This window comes from Camellia sinensis, chromosome 10 (genome assembly GCF_055761805.1).
Source record: "Camellia sinensis isolate YWXY chromosome 10, ASM5576180v1, whole genome shotgun sequence".
NCBI lineage: Eukaryota > Viridiplantae > Streptophyta > Magnoliopsida > Ericales > Theaceae > Camellia > Camellia sinensis.
Window position 1 is genome coordinate 164,713,101 of NC_138970.1, and position 20,939 is coordinate 164,734,039.

The 20,939-nt window shown below is 30.3% G+C and overlaps 1 protein-coding gene across 1 annotated transcript; it reads left to right on the top strand.

Moving 5' to 3' along the window:
• Positions 1–11,477: 11,477 nt before the first annotated feature.
• On the top strand, positions 11,478–20,659 carry LOC114322171 (IAA-amino acid hydrolase ILR1-like 1). The gene is made up of 4 exons (XM_028269433.2): positions 11,478–12,163; positions 18,984–19,109; positions 19,182–19,625; positions 20,070–20,659. The coding sequence occupies exons 1-4, from the start codon at positions 11,771–11,773 to the stop codon at positions 20,457–20,459; spliced, it is 1,353 nt and encodes a 450-aa protein (XP_028125234.2). The 5' UTR covers positions 11,478–11,770; the 3' UTR covers positions 20,460–20,659.
• The last annotated feature ends 280 nt before the right edge of the window (positions 20,660–20,939 follow it).

Here is a 20,939-nt window from a genome sequence, read left to right on the forward strand (position 1 = left end):
ATTGTGCTGGTGGTAAATAAGCTTTATTCGATCCTCTTAACTATAAATGTAGGGGTTTTCTAATATTCATTTCTTGTAAATCATGCCGAGCATTAACACCATCCTTCAATTTTCCTACAACCCCTAATATTGTCCACAACACATTGTCACAAACATTCTTTTCTATATGCATCACATCGAGGTTGTGTCTTATTAGATTGTGCTCCCAATATGGCAGTTCATAAAAGAGACTCTTTTTCTTCCAACTATGGATACGGTGTCTAGCTTTCTCTTTCTCTACTTGTCTCATATGCCTCTCCTTAAGGTCATCCCTCTTGTATTGGGTTAAAATACCCTCACATTCTAATTGTAGCAACATCTCAATTCCAAACAACAATTTTGGTTTGAGTCTGAATTCCCGACTACCATCAAATGATACTTGATCCTTTCGAAATTTATGACCACTAAGTAAAAATCTGCGATGGCCCAAGTATGATTGTTTCTTACTATGCTTCAACCAACACGATGTAGTTTCCTTATTGCAACAAGGATATGCATATTCGCCTTTAGTGCTCCATTCTAACAAGTTTACATATGCAGAAAAATCACTAATTGTCCACAGTAAAGTTGCATACATTTAAAACATTTGGTTTGTTAAAGCATCAAATGTGGAGACACCGTCATGCCATAGTTCTTTTAACTCCTCAATCAACGGTTGCATATACACATTAATCTTGTCACCAGGTCCTTTCAGGCTGTCAATAAGTATAGATAAAATTCGAAATGGTTGCTTCATGCACATCTATGGTGGCAAGTTATATGGAATGAGCACAACAGGCCAAATGCTATGAACTATGTTCGTCGTCTTGAATGGGTTAAAACCATCAGATGTTAAGCCAAGCCTTACATTGCGACAATCATTACTACAGTCAATATTTAGACAGTCAAAATCTTTCCATGCAAGGGAGTTAGCAAGATGCCTAAGACACCGTCATTAGTTCGTTCCTTTACATGCCATCTCATTAACTTAGCCGTCTTGGATACATAAACAACCTCTTCAACCTTGGCTTTAAAGGAAAATACATCATCTGTTTTGCAGCTATTCGTTTGCCACCTTTGTTAGGACCATTTGAACCACCATCACCATTTGATTTCCATCTAGAACTGTTGCATATTACACATTTATCAAGGTTGGCGTCATCGTTTCAAAACAACATGCAACTGTTAGGACATGCATCCCACGTCTCATACGTAAAGCCCAAATCTGTTGTGACCTTTTGAGTTTTATAATATGAGTTTGGGAGTTTCACACCCAACGGGAAGGTCTCATTCAATAACTTAAGCAACATGTCAACAGACTTGTCTGCTCACTGATTAACCACCTTCAGATGTAAAAGTCGAACAATGAATAGAAAAGATGTGAACTTCTCACAACCCGGATACAATTCACTTTGTGCATCTTAAAGAAGTTTGAAATACTTTGCAGTCTCTGCATTTGGACCAAGCTTGGGTTCAAATGCATAGGGATCAGGCCCCTGTGGTTCATTACCCTCAACACTTATACTGGCATGTGGATTCCCATAGCCCCTTGTATCATTCCAATCATATCATCCTCAATATCCAAATTAGCCAATGTTTCATTCTCTCGATTACCATGCAGAGATACATAAGATTTCCCATGATTAATCCAATGTTTGTACTTTTTTAAAAAAACCATTCAAAATCATATGCTCTCGTATACCCTCTCGTACAAGATGGTATTGATTCTTACATTTCCTACATGGACAACTAATCATCGAACCTTCAGCCCTATTGGTGTAGGCAAACACAAGGAATTGATCAATCCCATTAATGTATTCCCTCGATATCCTATTTGGAAAATCAATCCAACTCTTATCCATCATCTATACTTCTCTCAAATATCGCTTTTGCGCACATCCACAAAAATTAAACATCAAATAATTCTAAATATAATTCCTACATATTCATGCATCATGATACCTATCCGTCCAATTTCTCTCAAATAGGTAGGTGGTCTTATCCCATTCAGTTATTTACCAATTTCTGCATCAGGTACTCAACCAAAAAATGATTAAGTGGATTTATTTCTAACACGATAAAGTCAAAGTTTTCAATCAAGACCTCCTAGCTAGTTTAACTAGGGATGACAATATCAACCCGGCCCGACGGGGACCCGGACCGCCCCGTCCCGATAAATAGGTTTTTTCCCGAAAATTATTCCCCATAGGGCCGGGGCTGGTATTGAAAAATACATCCCCGATGATTTTCGGGCCGGGGACGGGGATTAATTTCTCGGCCCCGGCCCCAACCTTGGCCCGACCCAAAATTTCCCCAAAGCTTCCCCGCGTACTACCTATTAGTTGTATTATAATTTTATATCTCTCTCTTTCATGTATCTCTTACTCTTAACTCTCATTTCCCTCTTTTCCTCTTTGGTTCGTCCCTTTTCACTCTCTCAACTCTCTATCTCTCGTTCTTCTCTCCATCACTCTTTCTCAACTCTCGTTCTTCTCTGTCAACTTTCTCACTCTCAGTCACCGACACGGTGACACCACTACCACCGCTGTCCCCAACCTCCTCCTCTCTCTCTTCTTCTCACCTCGTTTCTCTCTCTCTCTACTTCGTCTTTATATTCCTCATGGCCACCGCCACCGCCGCAGGTCTATCTCTGTCACCACCATCAAAGCCACCGCCGCAGGTCTGTCTCTGTCACCACCACCGAAGCCAACCAGCCACTGTCGATCTCACTCAAATCTGTTAGATCTGAACTCAGATTTGTTAGATCTGTTAGTTCTCTGTCTCTCTCTCTCTCCCTGTCATCTGATCTGTGTACTCAGATCTGTCTCTCTCGTATTGTTATTGAAAATAGATTTTTTTTTTCAGATTAATTTTTTTTTAAATTTAAATCTGTGTGTGATCTGATCTGTGTACACATTGATTTGTTGATGATGATGAAACATATTGTTGTTGAAAACATTTTTTTTTTCAAATTAATTTTTTTTCCTGTATTAAATCTGTGTGTGATCTGGTCTGTGTTGATTTGTTGATGATGATGAAACATAATGATATATATTGTTTTGTTGTTGTGTTGAACAAAATTCAAAATAAAGCTCGGGGATTTTTCGGGGTCAGGGAAACCCGATCCCTATTAGGGGACGGGGACGGGGAATTGATAGGTTCCCTCGCCGGGGATCGAGGGCAGGGACGGGGATTTTTGAGCCTTCGGGGATCGGGGACGGGGAGGGTAGTCCCCGGCCCCGCCCCGCCCTGTTGCCATTCCTAAGTTTAACACAAGGAACTAACAAGAATTGGTCTACATCAGGTATCTCATGAGTACTCAACAGGCAACCAATGTAAATCAAGCAATGCAAAGCTGATTCGTTATTTTAATTTTGATAACCAATGATATCAGTAAGAGTCACTTATATTCAAGACATAGCTGCAAATGTTGTGCCAATTCACAAAGCACCTACAAGGCTACAACCTATATTTCAAATAGCCAGTTCACATTCCAAGCAATGCAAAAGACACCAGATATAAGGGAGGCAACCCGAAAAGCAAAACACCAAAAACATAACTCCAGTGGGACAATATATGTACAACTACTAAAAATTGCTTAGACTTGGATGGAATCAAACCCAATATAGCAGTGAAACTCCTACTTATACTATCCCAAGATGTGATCAAATGCATACTCTTTCAGGCACCAAAACCTGAATTACAATCTATTTATTTTGATGCAAAAGACACCAGATACAGCCCCATATATAGTCATTAATTCACTTCACCAATAAGTCTTTTTGGTTGACTAACTATAAAATTTTAACCCCTCAACCCATCTCTCCCTTTTCAGATGCTATATTGTAGTTTTTACTTCTGCATCATTGGGCCATTTGATTAAATAATTTGAACTACCATTTAACATTAAAAAAAATTTAAAATTAACTATCTAACAAAAAATAATAAACCCAATCTTCAGATCCATACCAGATGGGGGGGGAAAAACATAATTTTACAAAACAAATGCAATGACGATTATAATTTTTTTTTATCGCGTATATTAAAATAAGTGAAAGCAAGTGAGCTATGACTGATCAAATCAGTCAAAACACATAAGCATATACCACAGTTAATAACTATTCCTCAAACCCTACTTACTGATCAAACCAATCGATTCATGAAAAAACAATGAATTTGAATAAGATCTATGTGTGAGAGAGAGAGAGAGAGAGAGAGAGCATACAGGGGTCATCACTCGTTGAGTGAGTGAGAGAGACGCGATTGAGACTGATTGAACCATCGCTGCTGCTGCTAGTTGTCGTCACTCCTGATTGTTTTATTAGCTCTTTCAAGAAAGCAAACACATCAAAGGCTATACATTGTAGGTATCTATAGGAAATTGAATTACAAATAAAATTTGTGTATATAAAATTCTTATAGAATGATATGTCAGTTGTATATTTGTAATTTTGAACAACAAAAATAGGTGTTTGACTTAAAAATAAAAAGACTAAACAGAACACCACATATATCTATGAATCACTACAAGAAAGTGAACAAGACTTGACAAAACATGAGACAAGATTTAGCACAAAATTGAAACAGTTTTCTATAATGAGAGAATGTATATATTTATATATAACAAACAATATGCTATTCTGCTACAGTGAGGTTTGGGGGGATGCAAGATGAACTTGTATGCTTAGTAAACAACACAAGAAGTCAACAAAACTGCAATAAGATATCTCAAAGGTGGAAACTATTTCAGCAAATAACTTTATTTTATGTTGCCAGCATTTATTTTAGTAAATGAGTGCTGAAATTGCAACCAAGAGATTATATAAAAGCAAACAACTCACCAACTCTATCCAAACCTTAGCCCAATTGTTCAAATGAATCCTTTCCAAGTTCACTTTACTTGGAAGCAATATCATCTATTACATATACCTTTCCAAATGTTTCTCCAATAAGTCCATTCATGATCTTTTCTCCATTTTAATTATTTAAACTTTTCACCTATAACATAAACCATAGGGTAATATTATACATCCATTATTATACAATATATAATCATTTTAAATTTCTTATAGTATAGCGAGCGTTAAAAAAAATCCAAAATCCAATGTAATATGAAGATATGAATGAGGGTACAGTGAACCCAACCTAGGTTTAAGATCACAGATTTAACTTGATGAGGTATTCCTTTATAAGATGTGATGTCTAAAAAAAAATAAAAAACTAGGGTTTTGAATAGCTGTTAGTATCTAAATCTAGACAAATTAATGATGGCTTACCTGATACATTCACTCTTGCTGCTAGTTGCACCATCGCTGCTACTGCTAGCTAGCCATCGTCACTCGCCGCACCACCGCTGCTGCTCCTAGCCGTCGTCACTCCTGCTCGCCGTCGTTGCTCCTAGCCGATGGAATTTTGCCTCAAGGGATTTTGGGGGAAACAATTTAAGGATTTTGCTTCAAACGTTTTAGGGATTTTGGGGGAAAATAATAACGCGAATGAGTGAAGGAGCGAGATACCAAAAAAATTTCATCAATTTTTGCGATGGCATGTTTAAACTGTCACAAATGATAAATCTAATAAGTAAAATGACGCTTCTTTAATAAGAGTTTTTTTTTTTTTTTTGTGATGGACAATTGCCGTCACAATTAGTTCACTATTTGCGACAATAAATTTTTACCATTTCAATAAACTTGTTTTAGCGATGATATAAAAGGCGTCGCAAATACTTCTGTATTTAACAAATCTTTTATTGTATGTTCATACGCGACAGGGTACCTACTGTTGCAAAATCTATTTAATGGTGACGGTTAAAAATGTCGTCGCAAAAGTGTTTTATAACCCTTTTCCTGGTAGTGGAAGGTGATGGTGACCGAAGCTGGTGACTGATTAGGATACATTTTCAAAAGGTTAAGAATGATTGTAAAAATGAAATTTTAGGATAAGGCAAAATTGTAATAAAAAATTAAATAGTGGTGGGTCCAAAGATATTTTGTGAAGGCATTTAGAAGCAACCAATGAGTACTTGACAACTCCGCTCTCATTTCCCCAAATGGCCCGGCACACTAGTTAATGATGAAATTGGTGTAAAACGTGTGATGAAAAATGATAAATCGTACGTTTGGGAAGTTGGGTTTGACGATTTTTTTGGTTAAAATGGTTATAAAAAATAAAATAAATTTTTTAATTTAATAAAATAAAATAACACATGTAGTTTATAATTATTATATTTCTTCTCTTATAAAAAAATTGAAAAAGTTAAGAGACTTTTCCAAATTAGATTTTTTAGTCTTTGATTAAAATAATTAAAAAAATTAAAAAGTCAAAAAATCAACTCATTTTCCAAACAAAGTCAAAATGATACTTTTTATTTTATAAAATTCATGAAAATTGTTTGAAAATGAGTAAAAAAATCTTGTAATTTTTTTTCTTTTGGTTCTTTTTTGGAGTTAATTAAACCGTATTTTCACCGTAATCGTACTTTCATCTTTACACTTTTATTGTGAAAGTTAACACTTTACGATTTAAATATAGACTGTTATTTTTTTATTCATTTACCATTAATGAACTTTATGAAAATTAAAAGTGAAGGAGTAAAGTAAGATTTTACTAAAAGTGTAAAAACTATAATAAGATTTTGAGGTACGCTAAGAAGATTGAGGGTAAATTACAAAATAAGGGTAAATTACCCTTAATTAAGCCTTGGTTTAGCTATAATTTTGGAGTTAAAAAAAGTACAAAATAACAAAATAAGCTAAATAAATTAAGGATAAATTACATTAATATCCCTTGAGATTTAGGTTTATTACAATTCTCTCCCTCACCTTTTGCACATTACATCTCTCCCCTGAGGTTTAAAGTTTTATTACAGATTTCCCCCTTCAGCAATTTATTTTTTTTAAATACCAATTTTGCCCTCATTAGGTAAATTACATTGACACCCCTCACATTTTAAAAATTACAATCCTCTCCTCAAGGTTTAAAGTAGCATTACCAATTAACCCCTCGGTTAGTATTAGTTGGAAAAAAATTCATTAAAAAAAAATTAATTGAAAAAAAAATTAATTGAAAAAAAATTTTGTTAGTAAAATTTTTAATTTTTTTTTAAAATCAACATAAACTCATTTTTTGAATTTACGTTTTTTTCTCAAATTTACAAACTGAGACAACCATTTATAAAGTAAAAAAACTATCAAACAAGTTTTTATGACATTTTTTAAAATTTTTGTAAATATAAATTAAAAATTAAAAACGAAATGGTTACTATGCAGGCTTCAGATGGTAAAAATGTGGTAAAATAAATAAATAATTAAATAAATTACTAATGTAAGAAATGACTTATTAAAATATTCTTAGGTTATGTATGGTTTGATTTTTAGAATTTTTTTAAAAAAATTAAAAAATTAATTTGGGTAAGAAATAAAAAATAAAAAATAATTATCATTTAAGGGTAAAAAATAATTATCATTTTAACTTTTGGGTAGGTTATATACATACATATGGCTGTTTCAATTTAATTTGTAAAAAATTATTTCTAACCACTCGAAAGATAAAAATTATATAAAAATGATAATTATTTTTTATTTTTTATTTCTTAACCAAAATAATTTTTAATTTTTAATTTTTTTTAAAAAAAATTCTAAAAATCAAACCATACATAGCCTAAGAATTTTTTGATAAGTAATTTCTTACGTTGGTAATTTATTTAACTATTTATAAATTTTACGATATTTTTACCATTTGAAGCCTGTTTGGTAACCATTTCATTTTCAATTTTCAATTTTCAATTTATATTTACAAAAATTTTAAAAAAATGTCATAAAAACTTGTTTGATAATTTTTTTGGTTTATAAATGGTTGTCTCAGTTTGTAAATTTGAGGAAAAAACGTAAATTCAAAAAATAAGCTTACGTTAGTTTTTAAACAGAAATTTAAAAATTTTACTAGCAAAACTTTTTTTCAATTAATTTTTTTTTTTCAAATAATTTTTTTTCCAATGAACTTTTTTTTCAACTAATACTAACCGAGGAGGCAATTGGTAATGCTACTTTAAACCTTAGAGAGGGGATTGTAATTTCTAAAATGTAAGAGGTGTCAATGTAATTTACTCAATGAGGGCAAATTTGGTATTTATAAAAAATAAATTGCTAAAGGGGGAATCTGTAATGAAACTTTAAACTTTAGGGAGGAGATGCAATTTCCAAAAGGTGAGGGAAAAATTGTAATAAACTTAAACCTCAGGGGGTGTCAGTGTAATTTACCCATAAATTAATAAGACAAAATATCATATTCAATTCATAATCATTATATTTTTTTGTTATAAAAGTCAAAAAAGTCAAAAAATTCAAATCAAACGAAGTTAAAAAAGCTAGGCTAAAAAAGTCTCAATACAAAAAAGTTGACTATATTAGCTAATGTCAAACGAAATTTAAAAAAATGTCACGTGTAGTTCACATGTCAAATTTTATTAGTCTTATTAACAATAGATAGACGAAAGAATGATATTACAACTTGACTAATTAAAATATATAGAATTAATTGTCACAATTGAAAATGAAATAATGAAAGTAAAAATATATTAAAAATATAAGAGTACTTATAATGTAATTATTAATTTTTTTGGGGTACCCAAAAGCACTTGATAGCAAAATTCATAAATAAATAAATTCTTATTTGATTTCTCTACACCATCTATAGAATAAACAAAACTATGACATCAAGGGTTGGTTTGGGATGTTCTATAAAAGTGTACTTTTTGACTTATTGGCTTATATGGGTTGGGTTTGGGTTGGGTTTGATGGCTTATATGGGTTGGGTTTGGGTTGGGTTTGATGTGATGTGTTAGAGAGGTGATGTGATTTAAATAAGATGATATGACTTAAATAGGATAGTGACTTTTTGACTTTTTGTATTATTTAGTAGATGCCAAGCTTGGCCCAAATTCCACATGCTTAATTACTAAAAGATAAAGTAAAAATAAAAATAAAATTGACTATCGTCATGGGGCGGTTGGGAGAGATTGGGAATATTCAATGGAAAGAAATGTTTTACAAGAAAACTACCGCATCTTAGAAATTTCAAATTATGAGATTCGGGTAGAAAATTGTTTTAAGTATTTCATTTACTAAAATAAAAGTTGGAATATAACAGTTATTTTGTGAGAATACATTTTCTCATAATAGTTTGGGAAAAAGAAAAAAAAAATGCATATTTTAATTGAATAATTATTATTCATCAATTTAAAAGAATAATCATTTCATTGAAAGATTAAAAAATAATTTTAAGATACAGTACAATTTTCATCTCAGTAGTTTGACTCAATTTTCACTTTGATTTCAATTATTTCAAATTAAATAATTTGATTATTACATTTTAAATCCAGTTTCATTTTAATTTTTTCTTTAAATTGAATATTAAAAATAATTTTGTAACAAGTGTCAATCTATTGAAGTATATACATGGAAAAAAATTGACAATAATTTGAACGAAGAAACTTGTGAACTAATTTATTCAAATTAAGGGCTATTTTAGGAAGATAGTAAAAAATTATTTTTTAATTTTAATTCATTCTGAATCTCATTATCTCTCATAACTTTTACATGTTTTTTTAAAAAAATCAAAAAGTTAATTTTTAACCATTTTCTTAAAATAATCCTAAATTAATAGAAACCAAATTATATTCAAGTCAAAGTACCCATAATTTTTTCATTCTTGGTCTATTTTTTCATTAAATCAAATATTCCTTTAGACTTTTCAAGTGGCAACTGGAATGATAGAAAAAAAATTATGGATATGTATGGATTTTAAAAAAAGTGAAGAGTGGGTGTCCACTCACATCAAATCATATTTCTAGCACGTGTTTAATTTTCCCCATGGGTCAAGTTGTACCAATATACCTAATCTTCTTGTCTTAACTCTCTTGTGCAAAGAAAGGATTTAGTAATAGTCTGGTTGTTTTAAATAAGTATATTTTTTTATTTTTTATAAAAAAATATATAAAAGAGTAAAATAAATTAGTAGAAAAGTAGAGAAAAAATATTAATAAATATTGATTAATGTGACCTAAATAATTATATATATATTAAAAAAAATACATTTTTAGTGCATTAGTCTAAAAAACGAATTTCCAGAATTTATAAAGTAGATTAGTGGTGGAGATTGAATGAATACATAGTGAAAGTTATATGTATAATAAATTTCAATCGCATATATTATAAATTTTGGATATATATTTTTGGGTATTTAGAATTTATTCAGAAAATAAATCAATGGTAAAGATTGAATGAATATATAGTGAGAGCTATATATATAATAAACTTCAATCACATATATTATAAATTTTGGATATATATCTCAGGATTTATATCATAACTCAGAAACAAAATAATAACTATAGGAATCCTATATATAGATATATTTTATTAGTATTTTTTACTTCAATGTATAGATTAAACTCTATATAAAAATTTGAGGGAATCATGTCTCAGTTGAATAGAAAAAAAGAAATTACATAACTTGCACCCCATCACAAATCACTTGCTCCCTCCATGCCTTTGTAATTTTTTTTCTCTGTTCCACTATTAAGTAATTTTCACTATAAATTTTAGGAAAGTGTTATCTGCACTTTAATTTTAGGGAAAATTATATTTAAAAAAAAAATCAAGACAATTTTAAATTTTAATGTTTTGATTTGTTTTCAATTTTAACCATCTCTATATTTTTATTAAGTAAAATTGATAAATTAAATATATATAAAAAAAAAAGATATTACAAGGGTCAAATATTTGAATTTTTTTTGGTGGGGTAATTTTTCCTTAATTTACTACAGACACTCTATATTTTACATTTAATATAAAAATTTAAACATAATAATATTATGATACACATTATATGATAAAATTTGAAGTATAATTATATATATATATATACATAATAAAAAAAAGAATCACAATTAATAATTTCCAAATATTAATTAAACTAATAATGTTTTTTCTCTCAATTAATTGGGATCCACTTTGTAATTATTCTTTTATTTTGTGATATTAAAAAAGATCGTAAATATCATATTAAAAAAAATGATGGAAATCCTAAATATAATAAATTCTATGGATACATATATATCCTTTGTAGTGTGAAAAACTATTTAAAACATCAAATTATACTTGTGATCTCTATAATTTATTTGTTATATTAATTTGATCTTAATTATAATTCTAATTATATTAATCTTGTCTTTTAATTTTTTACAATATTTTGATTTATTTCAATTAATAATATCTTTTAAGAAATTAGATATAAATTAAGAACAAAATAATTCAATAAAAAAGGAATGAACTATTTTAAATTGGACGCCACCCACCCCTCAATCACATTGAGGAAGTGAATGGATTTATTTTGTCTTTTAATTTTAATTCTAAACATTATCAATTAGTTTAAATTTACACAATATGAAAAATTCAAGTATAAAATTAATACAATTCAAACTGCAAAGAAAAATTGATTTAAGAAACAAATTATAGGGATTGACAGCATAATTAATCCATCTATCATTTTCCAAATAAATAACTACACAAACTTAAGTTTGGGAAGGGAGGTTTTTTGAAAAAATAAAAATAAATTAAAAAGTGATTATAAATTATCACAATATTTTTTTTATAAAAAAATAAAAAATCAATTAAAATAGTAAATTCTATATAAAGAGACAACTATAGAAGGAAGCCTCCTAATCCCTCCTTCCTAGTATTGAAAAACCAAAATGGACCATCTCAAACTTTCTATCCTCCTAATAACCATTGCAATTGTACCCCTCTGCAATTGCCTAAGCCATCTTCAACCATGTTTCCATGAAAACTGCATGAATTCCTCTGCAACAACTTATCAAAATCCTTCATTTATAGACCACATACTCAAGCTGGCCAATGAACCCAATACAGTGAATTGGGTGAAGAACATAAGGAGAGAGATTCACAAGAACCCAGAACTTGCTTATGAAGAGTTTGCCACGAGCGCGCTCGTTAGGCGTGAGCTGGACCAGCTCGGTGTCAAGTACCGGTGGCCGGTGGCTCAAACCGGGGTTGTAGCCACCATTGGGTCTGGTTCTAAACCCTTTGTTGCTTTGAGAGCAGATATGGATGCTTTGCCCATTCAGGTTAGTTCTATTACTTTTAATTGTCAACTCAACAGGTCCCCCCCCCCCCCCCCCCCCCCCTTTTTTTTTTTTTGGAAATAGCTTAATATTATGTTTGGTTAGGGAATTTAAAAAATGATTTGGAAATAAAAAAAAAATATGTATAAAATTAAGTGAAATGTAAATATATTTTATTCTTATTTCACTTATCTTTTCTTTTTTCTTTTTTAAATACCTTCTTAAATCTGCTAACCAAATACAATCCAAGGAGTCAAAAGGTTTCATTAGATTTAAATTTCAGAGTACTTTACACTTTCTAAAATGAATATGATATCTTAATTAACCATTCGAAAAGTCTTTTAGAGTTAAGTTGGCAAAAAAAAAATTTTTGGGAGGGGGGGTAACGAGTGTGTATTGATTAATTTTGATACTGTTATGTGTACTAATTAATATATTAATTAATATAGTAATATATATTATAATATTATTATCGATCTCACCTATTATAAAAATTATAAATATTCAAAATTTTTAAAATTATGTCACATTATTTATTAGTATACTAATTAATATACCAATTAATACATAGGTCATGTTTGATTCACAAGACTAATAGTGAAGTATTAATAATTCTATTAAATTAGTGTAGTATTCACTATTTAATTGGATTAATATCCATTGGATTAATAATCCTATCCCTACCCCATTACTAATAATCTTACAAATTTGTTAGATTAATTATCCATTGGATTAATAATTCTAAACCAAAATGTTAAAACAAACATAGAATAATTGAGCCCACGGATTAATAATCTCAATCTCATGTTCTAATCCATCCAATAAAACATGCTGATAGAGTATTATTTGATTAATTTATGTCACAGTTGACTTTCTTGATGTTAGAGACGATTTTATATTCTAAATTTAGATGATTTGCTGTGTTGTATGATCTCTTGTAATTAGGCAATTAACGTAAATGTCTTAAATTTTTTTTTTCTTCTTTTTTCGAGAAAGTTATAGGGAATGCTTTAATTTTTACGATTTAATAACTTTAAAAATTCTTTGTATAAAAAATTTAAAATTGTAAGAAAAAAATTCTTCAAATTTTCTGAAAAAATTATTTTATTCTTATTGACTTATAAAAATGTTTCAGGTCCCCCTTTTCTCCCACCCCCTCTCTCTCATTGATTACATTTTCTTTTTCTTTTTTTTTTTCTTTTTTTTTTTGCTCCTTCAATCACCACTCATCACGTGTGTATGAGAGTGGTGATTGGAGGGAGGTCTCTATCATGGCTTCCTAAATATATAGAGTGTCTCGTTTCATATATCTCAATTAATTATTGAACGAATATTTCAAATGGGGAGCCAGTGGTTTCATTATATTCAAATTCGTTATTATTTACATTTTCATAAAAGCATATGAGAACTTATTTCACCTCAACACTCGAGTAACCCCTTTTTTTCAAAGACTGATATTATATTAAATTTTTTATTTATTTTTTTGGGTGGTGGGAATTAACAAACATATATGTGTTTTTTTGTTTGGTGGTGAGTAAGAAATTTCCAAGTGCTATAAGTAGAATATTAAATGTTTTTATTAAGTTGGACCTATCAGGGGGTAAGGAGAAGTCATTGGTCAGTTTTGGAATATTATTACTTGACATTTAAATGGTGCTATGATATTTGAAGGAGGTGAGATTCACGAATTTGTGTTAAGTGATTAAAAAATATGAAGAACGTAATAAATTGTGATTGATATAAGATATGATCACGTGATGTCTAACATCAACCAATAATTTTTCGTGATTGGTACTGACTGATATGAATAATGTGATCAAATGTAAAACTGTCGTTTTGCGATAGCTATAAGATTCCTCCATTTCATCAATTGTTTGATAAAAAATGTTTGCGAGGTTTAATTGAGTACTCTCAATTTATTTTTAATGATATGAAAGGAATTATGTGAAGGAAATATTATTTAATGTTTTTAAAGCATCACATGTTTATATTTATCACTAATCATCATATGCTATATCTTTTCATGTTCCTTAATTACTCAATACAAAATTATAAATCTTACATTTTTTACCAATCATAACACTTTGAAGTACTACGTGACTGTACCCTAAGAACACTCATGTGAAAGGGGATTCACACTCCTCATCTCTCATCTCTCTATCTCTCTTTATTTTCTCTCTTTCCCTCATAAGAAGTCAAAATAAAGAGTAATTTTTATATATGGATATGGTATATTTATGTGATATGTTCTATTATTACGATTGGTGAAAGATACTAAGTAGCACTATCCTTTCACCAATCACAAATATATATGTTCTAGTGGAATATGAACCATATTATTAAGTATTTGGAGAACATTAAAAAACATATATTTATAAATAGTGTAAAAATAGTATCACTGGATACTCTATTAATATATTCCAAAATGTATTGAAGATTTAGCACCACTCTTGTCTGATAATAAGGGTACATGGGATTCCCCACCAATTAATTGTCTCTTTCCATTATTGTTTTCCATTTCAGCACCTAAATCAGTGTAAATTTGGTCACACGCTTTTGAAGTGTGTCAGTGTGTTACAAGAATTGTGTAAATTTTTTTTTTTTGTTCTGTCATTTTATGATAAAATTAATTATATGAAATTTCATAAATATTCATGACAATATATATATATTTGGATACTTTATTATTTTAATATATTATATTATATATATATATTTGGCATAAATATATTATTATATCTTAATATTAAAAATTATTTTTATATTAAATTAGTTTTGTAAAATAAAGGACAAAATAACCATTTCAGTTCTAATCGCACGTGATTGGATTTAAATATCACCTCCTCTATGAGATTGCTAATACTCTCCTTAGAGGAATTGGGGATGTTGCTGTGAGCAACTCACAAAAGCATCCCGTGGTGCTCCCGTGGAGATCTTTCTCAAGTTTTTTTTTTTTGATAATCTGAATCATTCATATTGTAGAGTTTATTAATTAAATTATCTATACAAAAAATTTAAATTAATTGGACATCTATAACTCCGTAACAAAACATATTTATTTTTAAAAAAACAAACGGTTAACTTCATCTTTATAATTTTTTACAAATAATTAGTATCATGGGATTATAGATTTTTGATTAACTTGATTTTTTTTACATAGATAATATACTTGACAAACTCTACAATATGAACAATTTAAATTATCAAAAAAGGCTTAGAAAAAACCTCAACTAAAGCACCATAGGGTGTTGTTGTGATTTACTCATATAGCAACATCCCCAAGCCCTCCTTAGAGGGTTTTCATAGTCCCATTGGACTATTAATCTTATCCAAGATTTTCAAAATAAACATGATGCTTGTGAGTTTATCGTCATTGTTAGTTGAATCACATCCTCTTATCTCTGTCAAACAAATAGGCTTAAACAATTAAAGATTGTCTTGGGAAATAGGTTAAAAGTTATTTTTTTAATTTTTTTTAAAAAAGATATAAAAAAGTAAAAAAATAATGTGACGTAAAATAGATTAAAAGCCAAAAAATAACTTTTAACGTGATACCCAAAAGAGGCCTAAGTCAACCATAAAATTTAAACTCATTACTTCACATATGAGTCATAAACTCACTAAGTTGATTGGAGGGTGTTTAGCTTCCAGTTAAAAAAAATTATAATTTTTGTGAATATTTTTTTGTATTCAATAATTTTATCAATTTTTTTTTAAAAAATTCTTTGTGTAAACGAGTCTTAAAAGAAAAAAAAAATTAAAAAAAACCCCAAAAACTTTACCAAAGACAAGGGGGGGAAGAGCCAAAAACCAACTATTTATTGTTTATTTATTTTTTGGGGTCCTTTCTAGACTAAAATTTTAAAATAAGTAAAAGGTGGATTGAGATTGAAATTTTTCTCATCATATAATGTATTTTAATGACAATCTGAACTTTTATTAGAATTTGCTGTTTGTTTTTTTAATGAGTCGCATATCACACACTTTTAATACAAATTGGACACATTTTGACAGCGATATCATTACTTATCAAGCTAAATTTTAAATTTTGGATGGTGGCCCATGTGCACACACTGGCCAATTTTATATTTCATTACTACTACCCAATAATGCAGCTTATAAAATATAGGCTTTTTCTTTTTTATACCAATCTGTGTACAGTATGTGTAGTTGATTGATAATTGATTGTCACATATCTAACATCGAAGGTCTATTAATGGCAGTTGCTTGTTCTACTTAGCCAGTAGGTCCACTAATAGTAATGATTGAGGGCCACAATTTTTGTGGCTCAAATGGTTCAAAATTGCTAAAACGACGTCATTTTGAGTACAAAACAACTTCAAAATTGCCAAAACGACGTCGTTTTGACAATTTTGAGCCATTTGAGCCACAAAAATTGTGGCCCTCAAACATTTTCCGTCCACTAAACCCAAGAGCCTCACGGATTGTGAGTGTTCAATGACCAATTCTATAATCAGTTTCAGTGATTTTTCGATGACAAAAAGATCATGATTTAATCCAAAATTTTAAAATGTTTTTCAATTTTTTATTTAAAAATCATATATCCCCCTTAGATTTTTTCTATTCTTCTTTCAATAAGCTCGATTGATTAGACCAAAAATATATTTACTTCCAAAAAAACAAAAAAAAAAATTAGGAAAGCATTTCCTTTTATAATGTGTATTTTATTAGACTTTTCAACTTTTTTATTATTTTACATTGTTTGTCAGTTGTATGTATTTGAATATTAGGCCCCGTTTATTTTCAGAGGTAGAATAGAGAGGACTCATAGTAAGGAGATTAATAGTGAGGGGATTGTTAATAAGGAGATTGATAGTGAGGGGATTGATAGTAAAGGAATTAAGTAAAATTGTGTTTGTTTTGATGATAGTTGTTAGTGTAGGAATTGTTAAATTATTTTTATATAAAATAATAAAACAAATAAAAAAATAATAAATTAAACATTAATATTTATAAAAAAATTCCCAATATATAAAAAATAAAAAAAATTTCTAATCCCCTCACTATTTTTCTAATACCATCTCCCCAACCTCCATCTCAATCCCCTCCCCATCCTCCATCTATATCACCTCCACCATCCTAATCCCCTCCCCAACTTTACAAACAAACACAATATTAAATAACACATCCACCATCCTAATCCTCTCCCATCTACTTAACCCAAAACAAACGGGCCTTTATAGTTATTTTATTATAACAATAGGTATGATATTGGAATAATTTTAAAATATTGCTAATTCAATTTTACCAAACCAAACTAATTTCCACTACCACCAAGGGTGATGGTTTAGGAGAGAAGACATCTCTTTTCCCACGCGTGACTCAAGTTTGACTTCTAGGGATTGAATTTGTTGCTTTGCAGTTGATTCTGTACAGAGACCTTATTCTGTATTTCGATTGGAACCTGAACTCATCTGTAACGTGTGGTTGAGTTTCAGGTATTTCGGTGGTGGGTTCTTTTCTATAAGTTGGGTCAAATCATGTCGGTAACCGGTTATCCAAGGACCTAAGATTAAGGATACAGCAATAACACTTCATATCATATTTTTTCTTTAATAAAAAATAATAAAAGTAAATAAATAAAAAACAAATTCCCACTTCCCAACTCTCGATAGATGCATATTATAATTGTTACATCAAACACACCCATAAGCGGGGGCCACGGCATGGCAATGCTGATGGATGAGTCTCATGCCCCATCAAGCAAACAGAAACTCCCAATTTTTATTTGTTTATTTATTTATGTTATCAATATTTTATTTAATGCAGTTTGATTCTTTTAAAATTTTAAAAGGATCCCATTAAATAGGAATGTACACTCTTTAGAGATTTGTTATTTGACAAGTTTAAATTGCAAATTATACCAGTACTTACATTTTGTTACTTGTGTTATTTTAATTTCTATACTTTTAATTGGCTCAATATTTATCATTCATTTTAAACTTTATCTCAGTTTGATTCAATTAATAACGCTATTAGAGTTTTTGACAAAATAACCACTGAGTTAGTTGAGGTTAAGCTATTGAATTAATCAAATTTATAATTCTACCTCTAAAAGCATGACACATACGGCTTATGCGCACATTTTTCATAAAAAAATACTAACAATTAGAATCAATTGGACTAATTTGAAACCAAATAAAAAAGTTTAAGGTCAAAATTGAGCCAATTAAAATTACAGTGATTAAAATGACAAAGTATAAGTCAAAGTATAGGGACTAACAGTATAATTTGTCCAAGTTTTAAATCACTTTGTTTGGTTAACATTTTTCAAAAATAGTTTTTATATTTTATATTTTATGTGTTTCTTTTGCCTTTAGTGAATTTTTAATTTTTTTTTTTAAACTTTTTAAATTCACTTAATCGAGATACACTTAAAAAGTAAGATATTTGTGAAATTTTTATTTAAAAAAATTTACTAAATACAAAAAAATTAGTACATTTTGTACAAATATTTTGTGCAACTAAAAAAATGACTAAAATATAAAATAAAAAAAATAACTAAAGGCAACAAACCACAAAAACTCAAAAATTGCTTTTAAAAATTCAAAATCAAACAGAGTGAATGTCATTTAGTTCAAATTATTATTATTTATTTATTTTTTATAGAATTTTTAGTACTTAAACTTGTAAGTAATGCCCCATCTATAAAAAAATTTGGAGTCGCCACTGCCCATAAGATCAAGCAAGAAAAGATGCACCCTAAGAACTTGTGAATTATTAGGAGTACTAACCTTTATTATTATTTTTAGCCATTATCAGATTACAATATATTGTCTTTCTTTGTGAATCACTTGTGTAGGAAATGGTAGAGTGGGAGCACAAGAGCAAAATAGCTGGAAAAATGCACGCCTGCGGACATGATGCTCATGTCGCCATGCTCCTCGGTGCTGCAAAAGTACTGCAAGAACTTCGAGACCAATTACAGGTAACCCGGTTTATAAGCGCCCAATTTAGTCCCCATTTGACGATCTAATAAATTCAAGTGTGTCTAATGCAGGGCACTGTGGTTCTCATATTTCAACCGGCTGAGGAACGAGGTCAAGGTGCGAAAGACATGATCCAGGAAGGTGTGCTTGACAATGTAGAAGCCATCCTTGGGTTGCATGTAGGAGATAGGTATCCTGCTGGTACCGTGGCAGCGCGACCTGGAGAGTTTCTAGCTGGTTGTGGTAGTTTTAAAGCCACAATCACAGGGAGAGGAGGTCACGCAGCAAGTCCAGAGACCTCGATTGATCCCATTTTGGCGGTTTCAACATCGGTAATCAGTTTGCAGAGTATTGTATCTAGGGAGACTGACCCGCTAGACTCTCAGGTGGTTTCTGTGGCGATGATCCATGGGGGTAATGCATTTAATGTCATTCCAGACTCGGCCTCAATAGCTGGTACTTTTCGAGCATTTAGCAAGAAAAGCTTCTATGCACTTGGAGAAAGAATAGAAGAGGTAACTAACTAACTAACTAAACTACCTCATACACATTCAGATTGCACCAAAAATAAACAAATTATAATCCCTGCCAAAAATGAAATTTTAGGATTTGGAGAAAAACATTTTTAGTCTCCATTTGTGAATTTTGGGACAAAATTTTACTAGTTGTAGTGCCATATGTTGTCAGGATGACATTCCCCAAGTTTTGTCGAGAAGTGGGGTACTTAGCCTGAACCTTTTAGCGGCTATGCCTTCATTTTAGTCACCAATGGTGTTAAGTTTTGTGACTAATATTTTTTAGTTGCAAAAGATATATAGTGCGACTAATATTATTTTAATCGCCAAAAGTGTTTTGTTTTGTTTTGTTTTTTTAGCAAAATGCACTAAGCTTGAACTTCTTGTAGTTGTTTTTGAAAACAAATATCATGAAGACTTTTTACAAATCATTATGTGTGTCAGGTTATAAAAGCGCAAGCGGTTGTACATCGGTGCTCAGCTGAGATTGACTTCTCTGGAGATGAACATCCCACAATTCCTCCAACTGTAAATGATGAAAGAATATATGAACACGTGCAACGTGTCTCAAGTATGATTGTAGGTGAAGAAGGTGTAAGACTATCTCCTTGCTCCATGGGAAGTGAAGATTTTGCGTTTTACCAAGAAAAGGTTCCTGGATCATTCCTTTCGATTGGCACAAGAAATGAGAAAACTGGAGCGGTATATCCTGCGCATAGTCCTTACTTTTCCATCGATGAGGATGTGCTGCCTACTGGGGCAGCAATACATGCTTCATTTGCTTATTCATACCTCTTGAATTTGACAAGAAAGCCAAGTACTCACTCTAGTTAGAGATTCGTATTAGCTTATCAGTATCTTCCTTGGATTGTTCTTCTGTAATTTTCCATCTCGAAATCATTTTTTTTCTAGCAAAAATTTGATCTTTAAGCTTGGTAATCTCGAAATCAACATATACAAGTATATGGAACAAAATTGTTTTGTACACACTTGTATACTGCAGTATAAATTTATTTATTTTTTAATGTTGTCAATTTATTTATTTATTTAAATTTTTTTTTTTAACCTTTGAGCCCGGTATGTCGAAAATTTCTAAATGTTTGGATTTGCATGCCCTTAAAATTGGTAAATTGAGAGTGGTTTGCAAAGGAAATTGATGGCATCAATAAATGAATTTTTGCACCTAACATTGGATATCATACAGTATAGAGACTTTAAGTCATGTTTGTTTGGACTAGATTAGATTGGATTAGCTTTTTTATGGCTATTAGTCATGAGATTATCAATCCTTTTGGATTGTGTATTATCTCATGT

What these genes read in the sequence shown, in the direction of transcription:
- LOC114322171 (XM_028269433.2), top strand. Translation starts at nt 11,771, where the DNA reads ATGGACCATCTCAAACTTTCTATCCTCCTAATAACCATTGCAATTGTA. An exon ending in AACTTCGAGACCAATTACAG is followed by an intron (nt 19,110 to 19,181) that starts GTAACCCGGTTT and finishes TGTCTAATGCAG; the next exon opens with GGCACTGTGGTTCTCATATT. An exon ending in TTGGAGAAAGAATAGAAGAG is followed by an intron (nt 19,626 to 20,069) that starts GTAACTAACTAA and finishes TATGTGTGTCAG; the next exon opens with GTTATAAAAGCGCAAGCGGT.